Raw genomic sequence first — 17810 nt, forward strand, 5'->3', positions numbered from 1 at the left:
GAGATGGTTGGTACTACTGTGAATCATTTCCACCTCTCTATTTTTTATCATATATAGGCAAAACTATCATTGATCCCATACTTGAGATAAATAGTGTATGTAATATATAATTCATCAAAGATGAGAAAAAAAAGAAAAATACAATGTCAACAGTAAAAATTACAAACTCATTACAAATCAATTCCAGTGTCAGCAGACAATAGCACTGAAATATATAAAATACCTAGCTCTTTTTTCTTAAAGAGCAGTAAAGGGCCTAATGAAAATTTGATGTGCAAGCAACAGAAAATCTAAGTGAAATGAGCTTTCAACAAGAGAAAGCAGCAGGTCTTCCTCAAATCATGCCAGCTCTTTCTGATGGTGAAGATTGGCACTCACAAACCGTCATTGCCTTTTTTGTACTTTCCAAAAAAATATTACAGCAGGGAAGAAACAGCAGATGTTGATTCCCAATATTTTATAGCAACTCGGCAGTAAATCGCTCCGATGTAGCCAAACTTTCTGTAGGGGATATTTGTGAGGAGTAAATAATTAGGTCAGATCTATTAAATGAGAGCAGAACTTCAACTAATTTGAGAAGACCTCAAACTGTGTGTCTTTGCTGTGTCCAATATGTGACTAATATCAATAAATTAACTCCATAGGACATTCACTAAGCTGCAGAAGTGAAGAGGCACCATGATGCATCACATTTACTTCCTTAAGGGAGGATTAGAAGCTATTTCCCGGTTTTATTTGCTCTACATAAGTATTAGGCTTTAGAACAAAGTCTTAGAAAATTTGTCATTTGGTTTATTCATAATTAAAGGTCCTTTTACATGACCGATTCTCAGCTTGCTGTAACTAGCAGCCATCAACAAGGGATGTGGATCGGCACTCCTCTACTTTTTTGTTACACAGGCTGAGAATTGCTGTATAGGGACAAACAATGATTACTATGATTGTTTGTCCCCATTGAGTCAGCTGTGCATTTCCCTGTTCGCCCGGGGAGATGCACAGCTGACCAGCGAGCATTTCTATGCTTGCTAAAAAGCAATAATTAGCCATTGAATGAGTGTTGTTGATCGCTGTTCCTTTTACACACCCAGTTGATTGGGTGAACAAACATTTGGGTCTGATAATCAGGCCATGTAACCGGGCCTCAAGATAGTAAACTGTGGATGAGTTTTCAACATCCAAAACTAAATAAAGGAATTCTCATTTTATCCTACATAATGCAGAAGTCAACCTCTACTATATCACAATTTACACCTATTATCATAATGAGGGTTCATATCCACAACCATACTGCAAGTCTGCGCTGTACGGATCTACAATATGGTGCCCATATCCTGCTATAGCCTCATACTGAACTTCTGTTTTAATAGAGGTATAGAAAGGTCTTTTTTTCACTGAATCCGTGAAAAAATATCCCAACATGTTCCAACATAGCCATACCTATTGAATAATAAATAATTTGGGCTATCACAATACTAAGTAATAATATACATATCAACAATGCCCAAAGTTAAAGGGGTTGTCCCGCGCCGAAACGGGTTTTTTTTTTTTCCAACCCCCCCCCCCCGGTCGGCGCGAGACAACCCCGATGCAGGGACCTAAAGAAAGCTTACCGGAGCGCTTACCTGAATCCCCGCGCTCCGGTGACTTCTATACTTACCGGTGAAGATGGCCGCCGGGATCCTCTTCCTCCGTGGACCGCAGCTCTTCTGTGCGGTCCATTGCCGATTCCAGCCTCCTGATTGGCTGGAATCGGCACGTGACGGGGCGGAGCTACACGGAGGCGGCATTCTGCACGAGCGGCTCCATTGAAGAGAGCAGAAGACCCGGACTGCGCAAGCGCGGCTAATTTGGCCATCGGAGGGCGAAAATTAGTCGGCTCCATGGGAACGAGGACGCTAGCAACGGAGCAGGTAAGTAAAAAACTTTTTATAACTTCTGTATGGCTCATAATTAATGCACAATGTACATTACAAAGTGCATTATTATGGCCATACAGAAGTGTATAGACCCACTTGCTGCCGCGGGACAACCCCTTTAATAATGAGCATCTAGACCTACAGTATAATCATACTCGAGTCTAGGGAAACAAAGACAAGTTTAAAGTTACAAAATAGACTATATTGAGCTGGTTTCATGAATATGAACCAAATGGCTCATGCTTACCTTGACCTATATTGGGGTCCCAGATCTAGAAATGCTAGTCACTAAAGAACAATCACCCCAATGTGTGTTTGGCTGTACTCAGGGGCGCATGTCCTGCTATTGGCCCATACTGTACTTCTGTGTTTCTATGATTTTATAGAGGCATACACGGGTCTTTTTTTTACTGAATCTATGAAAAAAAAATCCTGGCATGTTCCAACACTTGCCTTAATTCTGACGTATTCTCCCATTTATCGTTCTTCACATTTATGGCATATCAGTAGGACATGCTATAAGTGTTTGATAGATACAAATCCTAGGGGTGGGATCTGCATCAATCTCCAGAACTGCCGCCCCTCCCCTGAACTTTGTCCCAGCTTACCTCCTTATGCTCTCTGCTGCCTGAGATGGGCAGGATCACAGAAACAGATGGACTGGTTATAATACTCTATTTTTGTAAGGCTGCCTTCACACGCACTATAAAATCACGTGATGCGAGAGTGAGTAAAAAAGCAGAGTATTAAACCAATGATTTTCAATGGTTTCCTTCACGTTAGCAATGTTTTCACTGATGCGATGTTGCAAGAAAAAAGAACAAATACGGCATGCCCTATCTTTCTGTGATATGTGATTTTTTAAAATCTCCTATGTTTCTATATGGAGCCTTTTTTTATTGCATCGCAATGCACAAACTTGCGATTTTTGTGCGATGCAATGCGTTTTTGACATTAGAAAGTCCTATTGACTTTCGCAATTAAAAAAAATCGCTTGCTTTTATTGCGGGTGGCAGCGATGTGATGTGAGATTATTCTCAAGAAAAAGCATTGCAGACGCTCAAAAATCATGGAAACAAAGACGCAATTTGTCAGCGATTTACTCATGGCAAAATCGCGATCGCCTGTATGAAACTAGCTTCACGCCAATAGAAGTGAATTAGAGTTGCCTAAACTGCATAGCACAGCAAGCTACGCTGTTTGCACAATTACCAAGACTACAGAAACAGTTCGTCTGTTTCTGTAGTCTGGGCCACTGGTAACTATGGCATTTGACATTGACATGGACATTCCCATTTTAGGCATGATTGGCTAAGATGACATTAACCCTTAAATATGGACCTGTATGGGCCTGTATAGTGTAGTGTTGTACAGGGTCCAAACACACAGCTTTGCATTGTGAATGGACACTAATACTCACAGGAGTTTGTTTCAATGATAATACTCAGAATTACCATTAACAATAATTAGGGCTCATATCCTCTTAGGTTTTTCAATGGTCTTATAATGCTATTATCATAATGATTATATTCCATTTATGCTCCTATACTTGGTGATACAGACACTCCACAAACATACATATTCTTCCATGTCATTAACTTTCTCCACGCTAAAGTTTTAATGAAAATGGCACACTCCCCGTATTATGGCTCACCTCTGTGCTATTCACCAACTATTGATATTTGGGAACTAATTGAATAATAATTACTGATCTTGTGAATAATGTGTACAGTCATAATTGTATTTTCATTTTTCCAGTGTAATATCTCATTGTCATTCTTCTGTTTTTTTTTTTCATTGCTTCTTAGGTCATCCCAGCAGTTCAGCAATTTATCATTGATAAAATGGGCCCACCTTATATAGACCCGCCAACATTTGACCTTCAACGTAGTTACATGGACTCCACCTCTAGCATACCCCTGATATTTGTCTTGTCATCTGGAGCTGATCCTTTAGAACTACTAATTAAATTTGCAGAAGAGCAAGGTGATGATAATTATATGACTAGCAGATATGTTTGCTTAAATTGAAATGCCGGGTGAATTTTCATAATTAGTAAAATGGATGATTGAAGTTGTTTAACATACCACAACCAAATGCATGTGTTGTACATTATACAGTAGGTCCTTAACAGCACATAAAAAAAATGGCTGTGAGTTAATGGGCTTGTAAAAGTGAAGATGCCAGAACATCTCCGACATAGCGCTACACTCTAAATCCATAAATTGAACCTTCACTTACAGGGGTATTCTGAGCCCTTTTGGACTGATAACCCATAATATAGATAAGTCATCAGTAGTTGATCGATGGGGTCCACTGCTTGGGACCCCTGTCCATCAGTTGATTGCCTACTATCCAGTGCAACTTGCTGGACATTGTCATCAGCGGACAGGGGAGAAAGTGGGAGTGCTAAATTCACTCCCATTGAAATCAATGGGAGCACCGTGCTGCTATTTCACATCCTGCTCCTATTATGGACAGAACAGGAAGTCCAGTTCTATCAGTAACAAGTGACATGAAGTGTAATAGGAGTGCGGTACTGCTATTGATTTCCTCACCTATTCGCTGATTAGAGCATCCAGCTTTCTGAACTGGACAGTAGGTCAGACAATCATCTGATGGACATCGGTCCTAAGCAGTGGACTCCGTCCATCAACTACTGATGACCTATCCAAATGATACATTTTCAATTGGAAAAAGCCAAGAATACCCCTTCAAAATGTATGTATACCATCACTAGCTGTTGGCTGAACAACAGCTATTTCTTTTGACTCTCCTATACACATGAATGCATGGTTCGGGTAAGCATTCATGTGTTTTTCATGGAGAGAGTAGAGAGAACCACAGCAAAGCACCTCTGGTGGGGGGTTTTCCAAAAAATAAAAGGGTCAGGTGCTGCAGTTCAACATTTTCCATTCTTCTTTCCTCTCACAGATGATAAAATAAAAAAATAAATAAATCTTGTTATTTGTATAGCGCCAACTTATTCCGCTGTGCTTTCAGGAAATGTGTTATTTATTACCCCCTTCCCCCCACCCCCCATCAAGCTGGGTACTCATTTTACCGACCTCGGAAGGATAGAAGGCTGAGGCAACCTTGAGCCGGCTACCTGAACCATGCAGGGATTGAACTCGCAACTTTCAGGTCATAAGCAAGGTCTTAGGACTGCATTGCTGCTGCCTTAACACAGTAATAATAGGGCACCTATAGAGGTGCATGGGGCACTTTTAAATCTCTGCATGCTTCTGATTTCATACAGAGGCATATATGGGTTTTGTTTTCTGTCAGATTCCATATAAACCCCATAAGAAAAAATGATGACATGCTCCATTTGAGACCGTATGTTTGGAGCTTTTAGAATAACTCTGTACATACAGCACTTGACATAGCAAGTGCTGTCTTGCAGGCTTCTTGACATGGCTGATCAGGTATCATAAAATAATAAAATATCCCTGAATTACTCCTCAGTGCAAATGGATGTTATTTCAGAGAATTTAAGTTTCAAGACAAACCAAAAAAAAAGTAGCGTATAAGAAATACCAGCCAGCACATCATTGTCAGTATTACAAAATTAAAGCGAAAATGGGAAAGCAAGACGAGTAGTCAGTTACATATTTGTGTGATGGAAACACCATTATTTCTGACAACCTGCCAAGTTCCTGCATGCTATTAGTGAATGGATATGAAAACAAGCCAAATAATCACATTTCAATTTAGCCCAAACAAACTATCTTTTCAGTATTTCGCTCTTCTCAATGTGATCTTTTAAGTGTTCTCGTAAACCATTACTTTCGGCTATGTCCTAAATTTGTCAAGAGGTGTAACATTTTCCCATTCACTTCACTCATTCTGAATAGCAATTCAGAACACTAGTATGCTTAAACAATCTGCAGGTTCCTTAAAAGAAGAAGCTGACAGCTATTGCTTGGTTTATTGCCAGTTGTTAGGCTTGTTTCATGATTTTTAAGTGGTGACTGTACTTATTACAAGGAAACATGTAGTACAATTTGATGGCGGTTAACCCTTTCCAATCTACTGTCTGACCTCCGAAGACATTATGATTTAAGGCTGTACAGCCCCGATGTTGGAAGGCGTCCTTCAGGGTTCTCTTACTATATATTGCCAGCCTCTCTGCTGTCGGAGCCTATCCAATGTGTCATCTCATGCAGTACTGGCTTTAGCCAGCAGATAGCGCTGTTGTATAACAAGCCCCCTAGGAAAACAGGATACAAATTGGATTGGAAAGGGTTAATTGGTTATTAGCTATCCATGTTGTCCATCTTCTTATGTTACACGCAGTTTTTTTTTTCTCCATGTCAAAACTAACACACATCAGTATTTTTCTGAGGTATAGACCCATTGTGGATACAGCTAGCCACACTAGAATAATTATTCTTTTAGGGAGTATCTATTGTAGAAAGTCAATGTGTAAACCTTGACTGCAATAATTATGAAAAGAAAAAAGAAAATTGCATAAAATATTGACATTTCGTCTTATTTTATTGATTGTGTATAAAACAAGACAAAATATTCATAACAAGATACAAAACATATAATAATATACTGTATGAGCAATTGTAACTTCACCTTGAAGATTAAGGTATTTCATATTAATAAGTATTGAATCATTTCCCAACCCTGTTCTAAACAAAATATAAAGAAAATTAGTGCTCAAAAATTAGCGACTAGTTTGCACATGTACATGACAAAAGTTTAATGTTTTTTTCAAATACACTTTTTTGTGATGTCTTTTGGAGCTCACATTTTAACATGCATCTCTCAAAGGCATAGCTGTCCTATAAATAAGTCTAGGCTACACTGCTGAAAAATGTGACATACCTACCTCTCAGGTGTCTTCCTACACCTCTTCTAGGTGCTTTCCTTGGGGAAAGACGATGCTTCCCCCCCCAATCCACTTGCCCCTTAGGTGTCTCCACACACTTTTTGGGTGCTCTCCTCAAGGAGAGACGACACCCCTCTTGACCCACATCACAGGGCTCTCACCAGCCAAGCCAGAAACCTACTTCACACTGATGAGGGGCTAACAACCTGAAACAGCTGTCTGTGTATCCTATTCCCAATCATTGTTTTACAGACTTGTTAAAGAGTCGTACATTGATTTGAAACAATGCTGCCATCCAATAGGTGGCGCTGGAGAGGTATTGTTCCAGCTTCCTTATTTGCATGCATTAACCCTTTCCAATCCACTGTCTGAACTCCGAAGTCATGATTTAGGGCTGTACAGCTCCGATGTTGGAAGACGTCCGTCTGGGTTCTTTTACTGTATATTGCCAGCCTTTCTGCTGTCGGAGCCTATCCAACGTGTCACCTCATGCAGTACTGGCTTTAGTCAGCAGATAGCGCCATTGTATAACAGCAGAAAAACAGTACGCCCCCTAGGAAAACCAGGATACAAATTGGATTGGAAAGGGTTAAAAGAAACACCCCCAAAATGCACTAAAGGTAAAGAAAAATGCAAGAAAAAGTGACATTTGTGAAGAAATTTGAGACTTTTTGTAAGTCCTCCACTCTTGCCAGTTTCTAAAAAGTGGAGGGATGGGGCCACTGATAGGCCAATAGATTTCATGCATTTTTTTACAAGCAGTTTTGGGGGGTATATTTTATACATTTTTTTTTTTAGAGAAACCTATGAGAAAAGCACCTGGAAAAAAACAACATACCTAGAGCATGCTGTGTTTTGAAAAAAAACATCAATGGTCTAAAAAGTGCACCAAAATGAAGAGCAGCAACACAAAAATAGGAAGTGTTTGTAGTGCACTTTAAATTTTAATATTGGCTTTAGGCTAATATCTGCCTGCAGTGGGTTTTTTTTAAATAAAAAGGTCGAACGAAACCAAAAATGCTAGGAAAGGGGAACAAAAACCATCACTTTTCCTTAAAAACAAACCTTTTCATATCTTGAAGTCATGCCACTTTTTTTCCCTACATTTTTGCTTTCACTAAATTTTTGTAACAACAGAGCCGTATCTTCTACCCGTTTATATAGCCAATGTATAATATATTTTTCAAATAATTCTTTTGTTTAAATATTGAATTGCTAGTGTCTAACCTTCTAACAAAAATATTTAAATCCTTACTGCACAAGCTTATAGAAGCTGAATATGATGAACCACGCGTATTTTATTTCTCTCTAGCGTCCATTAGTAGCGAAGTGCACTAAGTGTTAATCACCTTGTTTCTCTAGGACTTGATCATGTCTAGTATATCCGAAGGTAATTCCAAAGTTTACGCCTTGTTTGGTATTTATCTGTCAGATTCTTATTTCTCCTGATATTGTGCAGGTAATCTATCTCCATTTTATCTTGGATTAAGAAGAACAGCAGCTGCAGGATCAATATGCGATAGCATTATTCTTGGTGAATGGTTTGATTTTCTGTAAGAACACAGAGAAGCAAAAGATTTGTATTGCTTTGCTAGAACACCTCCAGCCCAGAATATCTTCCATCACTTCTTCCTACTTAGAACTTCATTTCAGAAATAAACAATTTTTACCCGATTTTTTTTATACTTGCAGAGATGAGTGGTATGAGTCTTCAAACAATTTCACTGGGTCAAGGGCAAGGTCCTATTGCTCGAAAAATGATAGAGAAGGTAAGATATGTGCCTGGAATTCCCTGATTGATGGCAACTGAATTAACATTCGCCATACATGGGCTGATTTTCGAAATCCAAATGATGATCTATATGAGAACTGGTCTATGCAGGAAGGCGTTAATGATCACTTACTATATTATAACTCAGAAGCTCTTAGGCTTTCTTCTTATATAGTTGTATGGTGTTTTTCTCTAGCTTGTAAAAGGTATGTCATGCATGTTTTACATCTTTTTTTTATACAGACATGGCCTTAAAAAAACACCCTGACAGAGCTTGCTGCATTTTAAGTAAAACATTGTGGACCCCAAAAATATATCCAAACTGAGCAAAAACACCACAAAAAAAACACACTGTTTGACGTCTGTTTCCTATTTCCCCATTAACCTACACCTAATATCTGACAATGGCGTTTTTTGATGAATAATTCATGTGGCAAAAAAACACTGTGAAAAAGATTCCAAAATGCCACATTTTTACTGAAAATATTGTGCATGAATCTACCCTTTGTTTGTTTTTGATGCACTTTTTTGAAGCCAAAACTAGGAGTGGATTCAAAAGATGAAGAAAAGTAGATTCTTTCTGTACACATTACCTCCCATAAAAACCACCTGATGGCTAATTTCACGCAAGCCCATTGCTGGTGCACCCATGATAAGGACAAGTGTTCTGGCATGACCACATGTCTACTGACCCGAACTCAGAGGGTTATAAGTAGAGATGAGCGAGCATACTCGATAAGGCAAACTACTCGAGTTTGCCTTATCGAGTATGTTCGCTCATCTCTGGTTATAAGAATCCATGATGTTCTGGATTCAGGTCAGTAGACTCGTCTGTATTATGGGAAATTGGCATAAAACTGCATGTGTGAAAAGCACGCTAAATATCAGACAAAAAGATTTGTTGGACAAGTTGGAAGACCTCTAAAAATATATCTTTATTAGGTTCAGCCTAAGTGACATGTGATCACGCTTTTCAATGACAAATAGCTCATACACAACTGTAAGGTGTATTTTGGTTCAATGTCCTGTTAAAGGCAAAATGACGTGCCAACTAATGAAATGCTTTGGTCCTGCATAATGCTGTGGTAACCATGTTAGTTAATGGTGTCTTTAATTATAAATAAATCACCAATAGTATCACTAGCACAGAATACTCCCAACCTTCCTCCATACCTCATAGTTGGAATTGCACATTAAAATATAATTTGTTTACCTTCAGTATCTTCTGCATGACAAAGAAATAATGGACCAAAAAACCCCCCAAAATCTAAAAACTAGTCTTGTCAAATCAAAGGACAGATTTCCACTGCCTGTGCTCCTTAGTCCATGCAAATTCTAGCATGATTCATGTGCTCTGCTCTGAAAAGCTGATGCTGAGATATGTCAGCTGCTTGAGCAGTGATGTATTTATTGAGCCTCTAATTTGAGGTGTTGTTAAAAGGAGATTCCTAGGGCTGTTTACACTAATAAACTCATCCTGCACAGAACAAGTAACTCACGGTCTACTTTTCTTATGGTGATCCTCATGGAAGCATGTTTCAATATTTGAATTTTTTTTTCCAATGCATTTACAAAAACTTTCAGTTTTCAGGATTTATTAAGTGTACATTCACATGTTGTGGATTTTGGTATTAATTTGCAATATAATTTGTGCTGCTGATTTTGGTGCAGATTTTCACAAAAAACTGAATCAAAATTTGCACCATTTGGTGTGGATTTTGTTGCCGTTCTTGGTGAGGATCCACAGTGGAGTTTACCCTTTCAATTGAAGAGGTGAATTTCGCTGTATATCCATACCAAAATCTGTATCAAAATCTTCATCAATGGTGCAGACTGTGACGTGGTTTTTGACACAGAAATTGAAGCGTTTTTGGTGCAAATTCTCAACTGTGGAAAAAATCCATGCCAATTCCAGTACGTGTGAACATACCTTTTTACTGGCATGAATGTTGAATCAGGGCTCTGTGGGGCCATATCATCATTTCCAGGACTCCTTGTTCTTCTTTACTCTGAAGATAGTTCTTAATGACATTGGCTGTATGTTTGGAGTTGTTATCCTGCTGCAGAATAAATTTGGAGCCAATCAGACGTCTCCCTGATGGTATTGCATGATGGATAAGTACCTGCCTGTATTTCTCAGCATTGAGGACACCATTAATCCTGACCAAATCTCCGACTCCATTTGCTGAAATGTAAATGCAAACTTGCAAGGAACCTCCACTGTGCTTCAGGGTTGCCTGCAGACATTCATTACTGCCTTCTGTTATAACCAAATATTTCCAATTTTGACTCATCAGTCCAGAGTACCTGCCATTTTACTGCACCCCAGTTTCTATGATTTTATGCATAGTTGAGTCACTTGGCCTTGTTTCTATGTTGAAAGTATGGCTTTTGGGCCGCAATTCTTCCGTGAAGACCACTTCTGGCCTGACGTCTCCTAACAGTAGATGGGTATACCTGGGTTCCACTGGTTCTTCCAATTTCTGAGCTGATAGCATTGCTGGGCATCTTCCAATTTTGAAAGAAAGTAAGCATGATGTGACTATTATCTGCTGCGTTAAGTTTCCTTGGCCGGTCACTGCATCTACGGTCCTCACCATTGCCTGTTTCTTTGTGCTTCTTCAAAAGAGCTTGGACAGCAGATCTTGAAACCCACATATACTTTAAAATCTTTGCCTCAAAGAGATCTTACTGATGCAGTATAACTGGCTTGTGTCCTGTTGCTGTGTTCAGTTTTGCCATGGTGTATGACCTGTGACATGAAACTGTCTTCCACAGCCTCACCTTTGTAGCAGTTTGGTTGTTCCTCGCCCAGTTTAAAGCCTCCTACACAGCTGTTTCTGTTTCAGTTAATGACTGTGTTTCAACCTACATATAAAAATGATGATTATTATCACTTGTTTGATATAATTGCTTAGTCGCACACTTGACTATATTTCTACAAAATCCCTAATTTTGTGCAAGTGTACCTAGAATTGATGCTGTTTTAAAGGCAAAGGGTGGTCACACCAAATATTGATTTTTTTTAGATTTCTCTTTGTTCATTCACTGTATTTTGGTAATTGGCAAAAATAAACTATTAATACTGCCATTTTTGAATGCATACTTACTTTGCCGATTTTTTTCCACACCTGCCTAAAACCTATGCACAGTACTATACATGAACATAGAAATGCTCCCTGATCTGCTGCACAGGTTTAATTTAATAGGTTTATTTTGAAACCCAACAAAAATTCTGTTTAAGGGCTTAAACATACGGACGCATGGGCAAATACGCTCACCGCTACGGAGTGTATTACCACATAAACCAGTCAAAATCCTGATAGGGCAAGTCCTATTATGCTAGTCAAAACGAAACCATTGAAATCAATGACTTTGTTTCATCCCTTTTTGGATATGCCAGACCCAGGATGCGCAAAACAGACCCCATTGACTGTAATGGGATACGTCTGGCTTCCTGCATGTGGGCAAAAATTTTCCAGGCATGCCAGATCTACAACAGAGGCTCTGGACAGTGCCTCAGATACAAATGTGAACATACCCTTAATAGGAGAATCTGATTAGAGTCAGACATTGATATGAATAGTGACAATCTCTGTATAGTGCTGCAGGAAATAAATGTAATTTCCAAAATGGAAAAATCGAATCATTTGTAGATGTCCTGCTTTAGCAAATATAATGGAAAGCAGCCATGAAGCCATATTATTGTATTATTGAATCGCATTATGTAAAAACCCAAACTATATATTGCAAAAAGAAACCCTCTTAGGGACCATTCATACAAGACATAACAGTATTGCAGAATATGCCCTGCTACGGAGTATTCAGCACCATAATCCGCATTGCTAACGTGTGGATTTTGATGCACAATTGAAAATAGCCAAATTTTACCAGCAATTTTGCATCAAAATCTGCAGTTAGCCATATAGATTTTAATGCAGAATTCCAGGACAGCATATTCTGCAATGCTGTTGCTTAATATTCTGTCCCATGAGAAAGGTCCTTTAGAGATTACTGGTGAATAGTGGTGATTCCAGTGATACAGCATCACTAACTAAAGCTGTTGCATTAAACTGTATGTACTGGACACACATTTGGGCAGATTTAGTATTGTAAATATGCCAGTTTTCTGGTGCAAATTGTGCTAAAAAACTTTAAAATAGTTTTTTTTATTATATGCCTTTAGATACTTTCTGATGAAGGGGCATGGCTTTGTGATAAGAGTGCGTGGCCAAAATATGACATTAATTGTCAACAAGCGTGTTAAATTATGAAGCAGTTTTAGTGTAAATTAAGCTAGCTAATAGGTGGTATAAAGTTAGACTAGACAGTGTAAAAGTTCAACAAATGTATTAAATAGCAGAGTCACAGATAAATCCGGCCCCTTTTTAAGGCAGTTTAAGTTTGCACTGTCTAACTTAGACAGTATTAATAAATCTGCCCTATTATGTCAACCTAGAAAACATAGAGATTATTAGGAAATTACTGAATAGTTTATAGATGATAAGTGCTAGTTCAGCAATAACACATTATCATTTCATCCCATAAATGTATGATGGGCTAGAAGATTAAAAAGACAGGGATGACTGCTTGGCTTTCAATGAAAATAGCAGAGAAAGCCATGGTATACCAGAGGACTTTCCAGTGGAACCTTTGGAAATTTTAAAAAGAAATTCAAGCCAATCATTTCTCATTGTACTTACCATATTTATTAGAGAAAACATAAGACAATAATAATAAATGCTCTGTGTTCGCTAAACAGAATTGAATACATTTGGGCGATTGGCCAAATCTGTCCTACCTATGATAAGGGACCAACAATCAATATCCATGACTTCTCAGTCCCAAGTCAAACATTCCCAACCACTTAAAAAAAATTATAAAATAGGCCAGCACTACCCAATAGAAATATATCCCAATAGAAATCTATAGGTGTACGTTAAACCATGGCTGCAACATACAGTAGAAGCAGAAACCAAAAATGGCAACAGCAGGCAAAATAAACCGATATGCCCGTGTGACTGAGCCCTCACTGCAGGAAGAAGACTGATGTACTTCAGGACGGACGTTTCTCTGCAGCGCTGAAGAAAAAACACATGACCGGCAATGAAGCCGGTCACATGTTCTTTCTCCCGGCGCTGCAGAGAGACGTCCGTCTTGAGGTACGGTCGTCTTCCTCCTGCAGTAACACGGGCGCATCGACTCCAGATGCGCAGACCAGCTGTGCGGCGCGAGCACGCTGGAGTGGCCCCTTCAACGGGACAGAAGAGGCAGACTGCGCAAGCGCATCTAATCGAGCCAGGAGAAGGATTCGGTCGGCGCCATGGAGACGGGGACACCAGCACAGGGGGGGGGGACCCCCTGTAGGTAAGTAAATAACTTCTGTATGGCCAATATTTAATGCACGATGTATATTACAAAGTGCATGTATATGGCCATACAGAAGTGTTTAACTTTACTTTATTTTGCGGGACAACCCCTTTAAGGCCCATTTAGACACAACGACTATCACTCAAAAGCCATCTTTTGAGCAATAATCATTGTGTGTAAATGTGCCATCTTTCACTGTTCGGCTGACCAATGGAATTCAGTTCTGCCTGAAAACCATTGTTCGGCAGAACAGCTGATAAGCAGGACCGCATGCTGTGCTCTGCCAGGGGAGAGTTGATAACAGTTGATTGCTTTGTCTTAACTGTTCTCAGCTGTCAGCCCTGACGCTGAACAAAGCAAAGGTAATCAGGGAACAACGTGTGGTGTGTTCCCTGAATACAGCTCCCAGCAGCTCACACGCTGCTACTTGATACTAATAGGCATTAGCACTAAGTAGTAGTTAATGCAAAATGATCGCTCAATAGCCGTCTTTTAAACGATCATCTTTGCAGTGTAAATGCACCTTTACTTTTTCTTCCTGCATTTTGGTTTTTTACAGTATATGCTAAATAAAAGACATGAATGGTACAACTAATTGCGTTTGTCTACAATTGTGAATTAGATAATAATAAGACTGCAATTTATTGGTAATCAATGCAGAAATCCAGGGCGTTCCAAAGGCTTTACTTATTGTTTCTTGCATCTGTATCCATATCTAAATGCATAACTGCACTCATTCATATCTATCTATCTATCTATCTATCTATCTATCTATCTCTTCCTTAAACCATTCTGCTGACTTGTAAATAATCACAGAAAATGGCATATGCTTACTGACTAAGGAGGGAAGATTGCTGCATACCCTCACCATGCAGGTAGCAGACTACCGGATGAGGGAGCTAATTACACCTGTGAGGGGCACCGATGAGACAGCCACTCACACAGCCTCTTAATATAGAGTGGGGTAGCTGCTTCATGTATACTCCCACACAGAGTAGATACGAAGTGGCAGACTTTCTGATACATGTAGTTTACCATGCAGACCAGCAACCTATTAATGACGCCATAATAGTTCGGTGGATTACCCTGCACTTCAAAAAGTGAACCACATTGGTACTGCCACCCTGGGCTCCCCCTGGCGTTTTAAAGCCACACTGCATGTGAATAATAGATAATAAATGCAAGGCTCCTTGCCTGTAGTGGGTCCCTATACTACTATAAAAACATCACGGAAGGGGAAATATAAAAACAATCACAGAAAATGGCCATATACTAACTGACTAAGGAGGGCATATAGCTGCATCCTCTCATCATGCAGGTAGCAGACTACCAAATAAGGGAGCCATTACACATCTATTATTCACATGTAGTGTGGCTTTAAAACGTCAGGGGGAGCCCAGGGTGGCAGTACCAATGTGGTTCACTTTTTGAAGTGTAGGGCAACCCGCCAAACTATTATGCCATCATTAATAGGTTGCTGGTCTGCATGGTGAACTACATGTATCAGAAGGTCTGCCACTTTATATCCACTCTGTGTGGGAGTATACACTAAGCAGCTACCCCCCTCTTTATTAAGAGGCTGTGTGAGTGGCTGTTTTATCGGTGTCCCTCACAGGTGTAATTAGCTCCCTCGTTTGGTAGTTTGCTACCTGTATGATGAGAGGATGCAGCTATCTGCCCTCCTTAGTTAGTAAGAATACGGCTGTTTTCTGTGATTAGTTTTATGTTTTTATATTTCCCCTTCTGTGACGTATTCTGCTGACTTGAATGCAAACTTATGACAAAGTTTACAAATAATCGAGTTATGGTAGCAGCAAGTCATCACTGTAATTGATGTACAGAACTCTCCAGGCAGCATTATCCAAACCGTATATTAATTTAATATAATACATAAAGTGTTTCTTTCAGTTATGACTCTTCATCACTGTGTGAAAGATATTATGGTCATAACAACAGCAACATCATCTACATCTTTTATATCATTTCTCATAAATATTTTACACAGAATTTATACCAAAAGGCCAAGAATCTATTATTTCTTCCAGATGACACTCATTTAATGGCCATTAAAATGCAAATACATCTACGGTTTTTAAATCAGGAAAATTAACATTAACAGTAGGATGATTGATTAAAGGTCACAAAGACTGTATAACTTAATTTCGCAGATAATGATTGTGTTTTGGTTTTCTGCAGATTGTTAGGGATTTATAATTAATTTTAGATGTGGACATGTGAGTAATGTACTTTTCAAAATTTTGGTAAATTTTTTTGTAGGCAGCTGAAGAAGGTACGTGGGTCGTACTCCAAAACTGTCACTTAGCCATCAGTTGGCTTGCAGATCTTGAACACATCTGCGAAGAAGTCATTGCAGATCCAGAAAAGACTAAATCCGGCTTCCGCTTGTGGCTGACCAGTTATCCTTCACAAAGCTTTCCTGTATCTGTTCTGCAAAACGGAATAAAAATGACCAACGAACCCCCAAAGGGACTAAGAGCAAACTTGTTAAAGTCATACCTGAGCGATCCAATTTGTAATCCGACTTTCTTTAATGGCTGCAACAAACCACAGGTAGGCTATCTTTACTGTGTCACTGCACTGAACTAGCTAATTAGTATCTACTGCAGGCCAAGCTAAGTTTGACTAGACCAGTGGACAACTTAAGTTAAAAGTTAAAATTAATAATATTACTAATGTTTACATAATTTTGCAGTAAAATGTGTCAGTATAATTAATAATTCACAGGCATAGAGCACCAGCAGCTCAGCTTAAAGAAAGGCATACCGCTGAATTACTACAGAGTTTTACTACTGTACCTGTCATGACTTTCTCTAATGCCAACTTTAAGCTGTGAGCCAAAGTAATGTGGGAGTCCCTAAAAACCACCCACCCCTCTGTCCCTACCTACTTGCCTCGCCATGGCTAAACCCAGGGGGACAACTGGCGGCGGTCCCTATACTGTCTAGGGATAACCTGATACTACTGGGGGAAAAGGAGCAAAAAACTAAGGAAGATACTACCACAGAGAAACACCAAAGGGTTAATCAAAACTACAGCAAGGGAAAGCAAGGGTTAAAGCACAAGGACTAAGAGGACCAGAGAGACCTAGTTAAACTCACTAGATACAAACAAACACTGGCAATAAAACTTGCCAGCTGCTGCCTCTTATCCCTAGCAAGGGGGTGGAGCCAATGACATGCTGGTGGGTGGAGGAAGAAGACCCACCCACTCACATGAGAAAAGGCTCCCAGAGCCACGCGGCCGCCCTAAGGGAACCGGCGCCAGACCCGGAAGGAAGAATGCCGTGCCTGGACCCCTGCAGCTGGACTTGCGTGCTGCCGAGACCCGACCGCGCTGCTGGTAAGTTTCCTCCTAACAAGGGCATCTGTTTGGCTGAGAGAGTTCACTGAAAAAGTAGGTGGCGTATTTGCATTTATCAGGCATTACATTCTAGAATTATCTCCTACTGTATATGCTCCTTGAAATGGAGGCAAAGTAGCTCTTAAATAAGTGCAAAAGCATCCACTAGTTTAATTTCATTAGGATATTAAATTGATGCCCCATAATACAGATATCTCATTGGCAGTTACAATCATATCTGTCTTCCTCATTTTTGGACATGGCAACAGTCAGACTGGTAAGCACTTGATATGAACGTCGCTTGGCAACACTTGACTCTCGTTAGTGGTACTGTTGGCTGAAGCACAACAGCGCTGCCAGACTTAACATAGGAACTTTGCCCTGGCCTGACGGGTCACTCCATGTCTCATACTTAAATTTTATGATTTTACGGCGGTGGTGAGGATGTCACAAATCTAATGAGACCAAAATCATTCACCAAAGATCACGCAAAGGGGTCAAAGGGTGATGCAAGAAAAAGACTGTAGGCTTTTTTATATTTTAGATGTAT

At 39.6% G+C, this 17810-nt stretch overlaps 1 protein-coding gene across 1 annotated transcript in view; it reads left to right on the top strand.

The window, feature by feature from the left end:
• The window catches only part of LOC136610023 (dynein axonemal heavy chain 3-like), a 1175415-nt gene that overhangs the window by 1096926 nt on the left and 60679 nt on the right, over nt 1–17810 (top strand). Inside the window, exons 73-75 of the mRNA XM_066589293.1 lie at nt 3725–3902; nt 8452–8528; nt 16178–16471. Of these exons, the coding sequence (XP_066445390.1) occupies nt 3725–3902; nt 8452–8528; nt 16178–16471 (549 nt within the window). The remainder of the gene's footprint in view (nt 1–3724; nt 3903–8451; nt 8529–16177; nt 16472–17810) is intronic.

The sequence above is a fragment of the Eleutherodactylus coqui genome, chromosome 2 (assembly GCF_035609145.1).
Source record: "Eleutherodactylus coqui strain aEleCoq1 chromosome 2, aEleCoq1.hap1, whole genome shotgun sequence".
Lineage (NCBI taxonomy): Eukaryota > Metazoa > Chordata > Amphibia > Anura > Eleutherodactylidae > Eleutherodactylus > Eleutherodactylus coqui.